The sequence below is a fragment of the Physcomitrium patens genome, chromosome 13, assembly GCF_059467195.1.
Source record: "Physcomitrium patens ecotype Gransden chromosome 13, ASM5946719v1, whole genome shotgun sequence".
NCBI classification, from domain to species: domain Eukaryota; kingdom Viridiplantae; phylum Streptophyta; class Bryopsida; order Funariales; family Funariaceae; genus Physcomitrium; species Physcomitrium patens.
The window spans coordinates 16,890,515-16,900,620 of record NC_143422.1 but is presented as its reverse complement, the minus strand read 5'-3'; the positions used below and the strand labels follow the sequence as shown (position 1 = coordinate 16,900,620).

The 10,106-nt window shown below is 42.5% G+C and overlaps 1 protein-coding gene across 5 annotated transcripts; it reads left to right on the top strand.

Annotated features, from left to right (window-relative positions):
* The first annotated feature begins 2,960 nt into the window (after positions 1-2,960).
* LOC112290872 (myb-related protein 2) lies at positions 2,961-9,538 on the top strand. 5 transcript variants are annotated; one of them, XM_024537679.3, is made up of 8 exons: positions 2,961-3,843; positions 4,799-5,861; positions 6,710-6,786; positions 6,912-6,981; positions 7,086-7,161; positions 7,269-7,338; positions 7,470-7,875; positions 8,551-9,538. In XM_024537679.3, exons 2-8 carry the CDS (start codon positions 5,669-5,671, stop codon positions 8,964-8,966), a joined length of 1,308 nt encoding a protein of 435 aa, XP_024393447.1. In that variant the 5' UTR covers positions 2,961-3,843; positions 4,799-5,668; the 3' UTR covers positions 8,967-9,538. The 5 variants fall into 5 exon arrangements, 4 of the variants coding, with proteins under 4 accessions (XP_024393447.1, XP_024393443.1, XP_024393442.1 ...); XM_024537675.3 differs by having other exon boundaries at positions 3,329-4,282; XM_024537674.3 differs by having other exon boundaries at positions 3,810-4,299.
* The last annotated feature ends 568 nt before the right edge of the window (positions 9,539-10,106 follow it).

Genomic DNA, 10,106 nt, shown 5'->3' with positions numbered 1-10,106 from the left:
CATAATCACTTAGTGCACTTAATTACAAAAAGAAAAAAGAAAAAAAAAGAAATCAATAGATAAATAATATCTCTCTTTAGAAATATCAAATATTTTTTAAGACTTAGCTTAGATCTTTCAATATCCTTGGATAAACTTTGTGGTTATAGAGATTTCATACATTTAAAAATCCATGATAGAAGTATGATGCAACTTAGATACTTGGTTTACAATCCTTGTGGTCTTTAGAAAGCTTTAATAGCCTTATTAGTACATGTAGAAATAAGGTTGTTACCATCTTCAATTTTGTTAATTTTTCTTCCACCCTCTAATCTAAATGCTAATCTTTATATAAAGAAAATTATTATTTTTTGGATTTTTTGTATTTGACAATAAATGATACAATACTTTCTTATCTTCTAAATATAATATTTATTTATTTTTTTGTTTTATTTTTATTCTTATAGTCGTACAATAAAACACAATTTTTTAACAAATTTGTATAGTTTTATATTTTTGATAACATTTTGTTAAAAAATTATAACAGATTAGTATTTACAAAAAAATTTAAAGTTTAAAAATTATGATTTTTTTTTTTTTTTTTTTTTTTTTTTTATGAAATACATTTTTATCTTATCCACTATAAAATCTGAAATTGTAAAAATATGTAAAAAAATATGAAAAACAAATCCAATACCTGGTAATAAATTAATTTCATTGGAAAATCTAGTTGAATTTTATTATATGAAAAATCTACTAAAAATAAATACTAAATGTTTATATATACTTATAAATAAAAAATAAGTAAAAAGATCCAAAGCAAGTGGATACAAGGGATTCTTTGTCTACAAGAACTAGTTCATCTACATCCCTTTAAGACACCAAAAAAAAAAAAACAAAACAAAACAAAACAAAGCAATAACAATAACAATGCTTCATCTCCCATTCCAATAAGATGACTTCTTCCAAAATCACTTGAACTTTTGTCCACTAATTTTCTTACAAGAATTAATTTTCAAGTTTACTACATCGTTCAATTGAACCCTTAATCTTAATAAATATCATTATAGCGACCATTGAAATATCAAATGTGGTGGATCTCGTGAAGTGATATCACCAAACTAGGGCCAAACTTTTGCAATACTCTTTGAGGTTTCGTTTGGACGAGCACCCTACATAGCTTGCTTTTCGAGACCAAGTGGATGGAGACCCACAACGATGACCGCGACGACGACGAAGAAGAAGGAAGGCCGACCACCGATCGACCATGTTTTCGGAGAATTTCCGGGCGAGGATTGTGGACTGTGTCGTGGGCGATCATTGGAATCGTCGCCGGCATGCGGCGGTCGTCTGATTATATGCAAGCAGGGACGACGAGGCGGCAGCGAGTGGCAGAGAGAGCAGACGATGCGGGAGCGATGACTTGGAGTGGGTGACGTGGTTTGCATGCGGTGAACATGGTTAATGTTTGTTTTGTTTTGTTTTGTTTTTCTTGGGTATATATCCATCGCTGGACACACATACACACACGTATGCTTTGCTATGAGCCGAATTCCCTTGTTGCGTGGAGCGCCTCCCAGAACACAGGGCAAGTTCGCGCCGATTTCCTGTCGCAGCTCCCACCCCCTGGCAACATCCCCGACCGCAATCGGCCAAATCACCATTGCTGCGGTAGGGGCAACGGCTCTCTTTCTACATTTTGCAACAAAACCTAGATGTGACGGGACCCATGCGAGGCTTTTAAACCCATCCAAAGTCCTAACCAACAGTGCATGGGGTTGGATCGGGACTAAGAAAAGCAAGTTGGGTCGTTGTTGGCCGTCGAACATCTGGTTTGGAGCATGTTTTTATTAATTCGGAAATTGGGTGTGTGCGCGGCATAATGCTTCCTCGTATTCTGGAGCCAGGGTTTCGGCATGTGGGGACAGGATTAGGATTTATTGGTTGTTATTAATATCATTTATGTTATCATTGTTATTATTATTATTAGTTCGCATTCTGTTTGGCCTTGAGGGTCGGCATTAGTGAAGGTCACCGAGGTGTGCTCTGACGAGAAGATGCGTATCCAACGCTGGCATGGGCGGGGTGTAGAACTAAACTGTAGACATCCTAGGAGGTGTGCGTTTTTTTAGTGAATCAGCCAGAGGTTTATTGACTGGCGTTGCTGCTGTCGTTTCGTCTGACAATGTTGTCTGATGTCTTGGGAGGATCACAGTAGACTGTCCAGGCACACTATGTTCTCGTAAGGATTGGACTTGTGGGAGTGTGAGGTTAGAACGGTGGGGATCTGATGGCCAGACATTTACCGGTTTGAGTGCGCCAGGGAAAGTGTACACTACACTTCTTCATCCTTGATTCTATTACTGCAGGTATTTCCGAGGGGGGCAGGGATGTTAGTTGCGGAGGTGGCGCACACCATTACGCAAGCTTGGCGTCAAAAGATGCCGGACATTTTTCATTCGTTGGCCTACAATGTAATTACTGCTCATAGAGCAACAAGAAGTACCCATTAACATGTTTCCTTCCAGGACATGATTCCAAACAAAAATACAAAGCAATGATCGCCACAAATTGCACAACCAGCTTTTGACGAATTTTCCAAGGAATAAAGCAGGTCACAAATTGCGATGAATACCCCTGACCAAAGCTATTCGCATTACATCCCTGCCAGGCTGTGATGGTGGAATCATAGCAATTATCCAAACCCCAAATGCTTTCCTTTTCTTTGCAAGCCATCGAGGGTGTGAGGATGCGGAATTTTGCTCGCTTAACCGAGGTAGTAGATAGGCCTCCCCAACTACATGCAAGAAAGATTCATGCTTCCGGTAAAGAAATGTGGCTTGAGGACTTATTCTTCCTCATCCTTTTATGAGTATGGTAACCAACCCCAGAGAACATTGGGAATATTGTGAAAAAGACCAGGTGATCGCGAGGCGGAGATTTGGGCGGAGGTCTGGCTCGGAGCTATACGTCTGAGAGGAACAGGATCAATAATGAAAGGTTCACCAGGAGGAATGTGGTCGTCGGTGTGTGATACAACAACATGGTGAACTGCAAGGGAATTTTACTTTGCAAGATGTACAACAAGCGTAGCAGAAACGACAGGGCGTGGCTCACAAGGCGAGACCACCGCTGGCATATTCTAGCTTATTACCATCCTTCAAGATTCGTCTTGTCGCCAAATCTCTCCAGCCTCCCTCGTCTCCCTCATTGACTACTCCACCACTGATACTCCAATCCCTTACCGCCCCCACCTGCTGCCGAATCGCCAACCCCCCCCCCCCCCCCCCCCCCCCCACTCTAGCGCTCGCTCTTGCCTGCACCTGATCGCATACTGTCGCATTTCCGTAATTAGTAGATTGGCGGATCGCAGAGCTCAAGCTGATTAGAAGTGGAGCAAGAGAGCTTTCGCTTGTGGACGAGGTTTTAACCTCGATTAGCTGTTATCGGCAGAGCGATGCTCGCTTGAGGATGCTCCAGGTTTAAGTCCGTGGTTTTGGGGTTTATCTCGCATCTTGGTCATGTAGAAACTCGCAATCTGCGCATAGTTTTGTTGGTTTCAACGGAAGTGTTGCTTTAGCAAGGTCCCGAGGAGGTCGTGGATAGTTGAAGAAGTTGTGCAAAGTGTTGGGGGAAGTTTTCCATCTTCTCGGCTGCAGGAAAGCTGCGATTCGGTGATCAAGCCCATCATTACGCACCGTTGCTGCTGTGGCGCGTTTTGCTGCTGAAACCTGCAGGAGAGGTTTATGCCGCTCGTGGTTTTCGCTGCTCCAATTGGAATTTTACATCTGCTAAAGACTTGCTGCGGCATCCAAGTCAGCTTCGGCGACGTGCACGCGATTTGTGTAGCACCCGCTTGTTCAGGTAATGATTCAAGAGGTGCAGGCGCAATAATTTGAATGTTTGTCTGTACAGTGTTGCTGCTTCAGCTCAATTCATGATGTTCTACATTTGGGCAGCGAGTTGGGGATGAAGGTGGAGAATTCAGCTGTAGTTGAATTTTGTTCGAGCACTTGTTAGTGTTCATGAGAAGCTTCAATTTTCGAGTGTATGTGCGAACATATACTCTGTCGGTAAATGGAGAATCGAAGGAAATCGTGGGCGCGCGTCTTCCGAGGAACTTCGCTCGAACGCCTTGAACAAGACATGTTGCCTCGATAGATTGTTCATTAGGTTTTTCGAATGGCTTTTACTATCTCCACCGTTTACTCCATGGCGGCGTTCATTGCACCCCTCATATGACAATACTTGGCCCTGAGTGACGACAGCTCTTGTTCTTTACTGGAGGCTTTCACCTCTAAAGGTGAACAATCAAATCCTGTAAGTTCGAGGTCTGAGTTTGGACGTTACCTTTGTGGTTAGGACCGTCGCAGTTAATTCAATGGCTCGATACGTAACTGTCAAAGAGTCTGACTCGATCAGCAGTGCTTGAGGAGGGCCCACTACGGTCCAGCCTCGAACCACAAACATTTTCTTGAGATCACCGAAATTTAGTAGTGCTGGGTTGAGGCGTTCAGAAGTAGGCCATACTCTCCTCATATAGTCCGGGGGAAGATGTAGTGTACCAGAAACATCGTAGAAATGAAAGTGGGGGAGTACTACGTGGAGATGATTTAAATCGAATGTGTGTATACCTCAGAATTCAAAGCAATGCGCCTCACATTGAAGCTCTGAAGCTGCACTTAGTGTCTTCTAAGCTGGATGATAGGTACTTGCTTTTGGCATTGATCAGGAGACCTGGGTCGTCTAAAACGATTAAATATTCTGTTGTGTCTATTGCTTTCTGTGATTTTGACGCTTTGAGTAGCAAATTGTGCAGGAAAAGTCCAATCTAGCGCTTTGATTTTGAGAGCCCCGGAAAATATATCTTTCTTCAGCGCAACCCAGATGCGAAGTCTTGGATTGCTCTCAAGCGAGCCGCCTCAGTTTTGCTCCTGACATTATTCAGTTGCTTGTAACTCCTGGAATCTGTTGTCGGTGAACTGTAAACTGAAATTGTAACTTCGAATATATCTGATAGTAGAATGCGCTGCCCCAGATTCGTCATGGTTCCATAGCAGGACCGTTTGACCATCTTGCCTAACACAACATCGAAAAGCTGTAGTAGTCTTTGTATTACACGACGTCGAAAGTCATTTTCTTCTGGGATTCTTTGTGGCGGCATATGGTATATTTCAGGCGCTGTCATGATTTTTATATCACTCTGCTCTTTGCTTTCATATTCCAGAGATTGTTTGAGCAATACTTTTTGCTTCAGTGTTCGAAGAGTCCTTCAAAGGACATCACAATAGCTTCTAATTGCCAGCCTGTTTTCAAGCTTTGCAAAAACTATGTGTTTTTGCATTTCGGGGAAGTGATCTCTTAGACTTCAGCCCCGGAAAACCATTGCACACGAAATTCGATCTTTTAGTTCTGATTGGAACATCAGGATATGTTGAATATGTCCGACGGACTCGAGTATCAGGCTGTGAAAACTCTTCGAACCTTTTGATCAGTCGAAGGAAATCTTTGGACTAGTAGAACCTTCTGTGTCTGGCACTATATTCACCCTGTTTATGTAGTGAAATTCCAATCTAATTGCTCAACAATCTCTGGAATATTGGCAACTACGACTGCACTCGAGTCTCAATTAACGTCAACAAATTCAAGAGCGCGAGGTTATCGAAGGGATAATTTGTAAGTATCAGCAATGGCAATGTACCAGATGAAGAAGTACTCTAGCCTTGCGTTGGCTCCACATCGGCATCACCAAGTGTCTTCATATGCCCCCACTCTATCGACGGGAGAAATGAACCCCGTAGACCCCAAGCCCCGACTGCGATGGACTCCAGAGCTGCATGAGCGCTTTGTGGACGCTGTCAACCAGCTCGGTGGCGCTGATAGTGAGTTCATCTTCTCTCTAATACTCATTTCTTTGCCCTTCCACCAGAATGTCCTCACATCGCTCAGTAGAACACCATAACTTACATTGTAGTTGCTAAGAACAAGCTGGAGTCTACTCGTTTAAACGCTCAGGCAATGCACTGCGACCCATCTGCTACCCTGATTGTGCACGTGTGGGCTATTCAAACATTGCTCATCATCGGTATTTTTAAAGTAATCTTCAGCAGTGAGAATTCAATGTTTTGTACCTGAATCTTGCCTGGGAGATGAAATCTACATAGCCAATGATCCATTACAGGAATTTTAGTAGAAGTGTGGTCGTCAAATCCATTTCCTCCTTCAACCATCAATGCCGACGTTAGTAACTGGAGTACGTTTCAAAGAACTGATATATGGATGACGAGCTCGAGTTACTAGTTCCCTCGACAGGAGCGTAAGAGAATAATGAACAATCTCCCTCTTACGATCAATGTGCACCCCACCTTTTTTAAGATTTATTTATTAGTTATTTCCCCGAACAGGATGCCAGCCCAAGCACATGGACAAGAATGTGAACTGATATTACGGAACACAGGAGATAACGTTTACTTGATTGTAGAGATCGTCAGTTCTACACTTATGGCCTTACTCGTGACCTTACCCGTGACCTTAAGCATCACAGCTCTGCTGATGGTATGACATTGTGCAGTCACCTTCTCCCCGGTACATCAGAGGTGGTTATACCCTCATTCTCGAAGTCGTTAATGTGGGATTCTCAACATATTTTGGTCTAATGTAGGTGTTCAAAAAGGATTTATTTTAGATTAAGATGACTAATTTCTTTGTTATTAACGAACTCAATTGACAGAGGCTACACCAAAATCTGTGATGCGGATCATGGGAGTGAAGGATCTTACTCTATACCATTTGAAGAGCCATCTTCAGGTGAGTTACATCGCAATTTTTTAGTCATTCTTCTATTTTTCATCTTATTTTTTCAATCATGTTGAATAGCAATCCCTTCTTTTTACTTGTAGAGGCTAAAAGTCATTCCGACTTTGGGCTTGCAGAAATACAGACTGGGAAAGCAACTGCATAGAGACTCCAGTGTGCATGAAGCCAACAAGGATGTCAGTCACGGTATTAAGAAAAACTATCCTTTCTTGTGCTGATTGGCATAACACCGTATTCTCTCGGTTCTTCACATTTTGAAATGATGATCATCATATGTTTGCTTCCTGCAGGTTCTTCAGACATGCTGGGGACAAGTAATGGCGCATCTGATCGTCCTCTGACTCCAACGTCGCAGAATTCTCAAGAGTATGTCCCGTTCTGCACAAATATATCTTCTGAGCAATGAGTTTGAATCTCATGCAGACTAACAAATTATGATCACGACCTAATAGAAGTGTGATTATTCCCTGCAGCACCATGCAGATCACTGAAGCTATTCGTTTGCAGATGAAGGTTCAACGTAGACTTCAGGAACAACTCGAGGTAATGGCCATGGCACATTCAACCCTTCAGTGCAGGAGTCATGAAACATCATCTTACAAGCATTTACTGGATTTGCAACAGGTGAACATTGAAATTGCACTGTCTTCTTATCACAGTTAGCTGCAATGCAGGTTCATAAGAATCTTCAGTTGCGAATAGAGGCGCAAGGGAAATACCTGCAGACGATACTGGAGAAGGCAAAAGAGACGTTAGCTGGCCATACCTCCGCGTCCCCGGACTTGAAAGCTGCACACGCAGAGCTGACCGAATTGGCATCGAAGGTTATCGGTGATCCTGGCACATTTGCAGCTTCTACATCCCAGCAACTGGCCGGGTTGAACCCTCCTGAGCTAACCAATCTTGCATCAAACTTGATCCAAGAAGCCTACAACGAAGTGCACAACGTCGCAACCCCCACCCTGACGCGCCAACAATCGGGCCGCACATCAGATACCTCTTCCCAGAAATCTCACCTCACTGCTATTCAGGAAGACAGCGGGGGTATTTCTGGTGGATGTGAGCAACCGTCTATACCAGGTAATAAAATCTACTCACCTTCGAGTGCATTCAAGCAACTGCTCGTGAGAGCTCCCGCTTGATGGCCTCTAAAGTTTCTCTCTGTAGCAACATTGGCACGGTGGCGCACTGCCGACGTTGTCGATACCTGCCTCTTGTGGGAATGAAAATAGCTTAGTTCCAAGACTTCGAATCAACCAGTTTGACGGGGTGCTGGAGTTTGTCGTGAGGGATGGTCTTGCATGAAAAGTTTTTCTGGCGTAGGTGTGAGAAGTGACCCCAAACATTTAGAAAATGCATCCAATCATTCAAGAACCACTTCAACGCAATGAGAGCGCTGTAAAGAGTCAGAGCTGCTGCTGAGTCTCGGTACCGTGTGGTCGATGCGCATTGAGGGCGTTTGCTTTTCGATCTACTTGCGCGTAATGATTTCAATTGTCTCCGTCGTAGAGTGAGTAGGTACGGTGATCCAGGTATGGGGAGTTTCCGCTCACTCCATCAAATTTCATCAATCTTACGATCCTCCTGATGATTTTTAGCAGCACCAATACAGTAATGATCGCATTGGACCAGTCGCAAGTCGTGCAAGTTGCGAGGGCCGTTTCATGGGAGACAAGTATCTCTAACGGCACGTCAAAAGTCTGATGTGATACGTAATTGTGTTTTTTTTGGGGGGATGCATGGTATGAAAAGCAGGAGTCAAAAACAACAGCTGCAACCAAATGCAAAACTCTCCCGGGGGCTATAATAGTAACAATACAAGTCGCAACAGCGACCCCTTCTCTCCGCAGGGGAACGGCGCGGCGGAGATGAGACCATCACCAGGGACAGGGGCCTCACTCGAGCGGCCCACTCCTCGTCGTGGCGCCATTCCCACTCTCTTCACCGACACCCAAACCACGACCCACAATCAAAAAACATACCAAAGCAACATCTACATGCCACACACGCTCCCGGAGCTGCGAATCTCCCCAACCGTGAAAGTCGAAGGAGGGCTCGATTTGAACAATCACCATCTCCACCCCGCCACTGGTCCTAACTGTAGCGGGAACAGCATTCAACCCGCCCGTGGGAGTGACTTGGACCTCAATGCATTCGGCTGGGAACGATAAGCTTTCTTCCATCCCCCATCTCCCATCTCCCATCTTTCTGTGCTCCATGCTGTTGAAGTGACATCCTCATGCTTCTACATCACCTATACTCTCAACTCTGATGCTGAAATCTAGACCTCTCTTCTTGTAGCTGGGAAGCCTTGTGGAGCTGCAGGTCCATTACTTTTTATTGTGTACTAGTTTTAAGGATGGTTGTGTCCATAGCGTGTATCCGTAGGATGAAAGAAAAGGAGTTTTTGAGGTGCGATTGCTCCAGCGTCAGTTCCTCCAGATGTCCTTCTAGTATTGTGCTGTTGTGTAGAACCTTTGGCTTAATCCGGAATGTCATGGCATCGTCATGGTTTGAATATTCCTGATTACTGCGGATAAATTGTGCGTAAATCTGCTTCTTGAGTGGCTGCTCGCTTGAGTCTTCTTCTTCATCTTCTCCTTCTTTTTCCTCGTCCTAGATCAGTAATTAGAAAGCTTGAGGCTCCTCATCTTTTGAGTCGGTTCGTACTACAAGGGTGAGATAATTGTAATGTTGTAATAGCATATTCTCATAAATTAATAAATAAATAAACCTACACACACACACACACACACACATATATTTATATATATATATATATATATATATAAAATCAATAACAACATTGTTGTGTAAGCAGTTGTTGACTTTGGAAATGCTTATCTTGTATGGTTTACCTTGCAATGGATCATCTAAACAAGCATGTTTTAGTTGAGGAAACATTGTGGAAGTAACGAAGAAGTGTACATTTTCATTCATGGAAACTCTTATCTACAAATTGCTGTGTATGTCAATATGAGTTTTTATCAAAAATTGGTTTGGATATGTACTACCGGAATTACTAACTTAATTTAAAGGTAGTATAAACCACAAGAATTAGTAACAATAGCCACATTTGTTATATTATTGTAATGTAGTATAAATAGAGTTGTATAAATTTTGGTAATACAAATTATAAATTTCATCTAATAATTTCAAATTACTATCACAATTTTTAATAAAAATTATTTCTTTTTTATTTACAACAAAATTAACCCCAAAAAATATTAAAAGAAATTATTGGTTGTAGTTTATTTTGTTGTTATTATTATTATTATTATTATTATTATTATTGTATCAAACAAGTTATT

Bases quoted from the DNA above. Each gene is read 5' to 3' on its own strand.
- LOC112290872 (XM_024537679.3), top strand. From the start codon at position 5,669: ATGGCAATGTACCAGATGAAGAAGTACTCTAGCCTTGCGTTGGCTCCA. The intron at 7,162-7,268 runs GTATGTCCCGTT...TATTCCCTGCAG, and splicing joins ACGTCGCAGAATTCTCAAGA to CACCATGCAGATCACTGAAG. The intron at 7,876-8,550 runs GTAATAAAATCT...TATGAAAAGCAG, and splicing joins TGAGCAACCGTCTATACCAG to GAGTCAAAAACAACAGCTGC.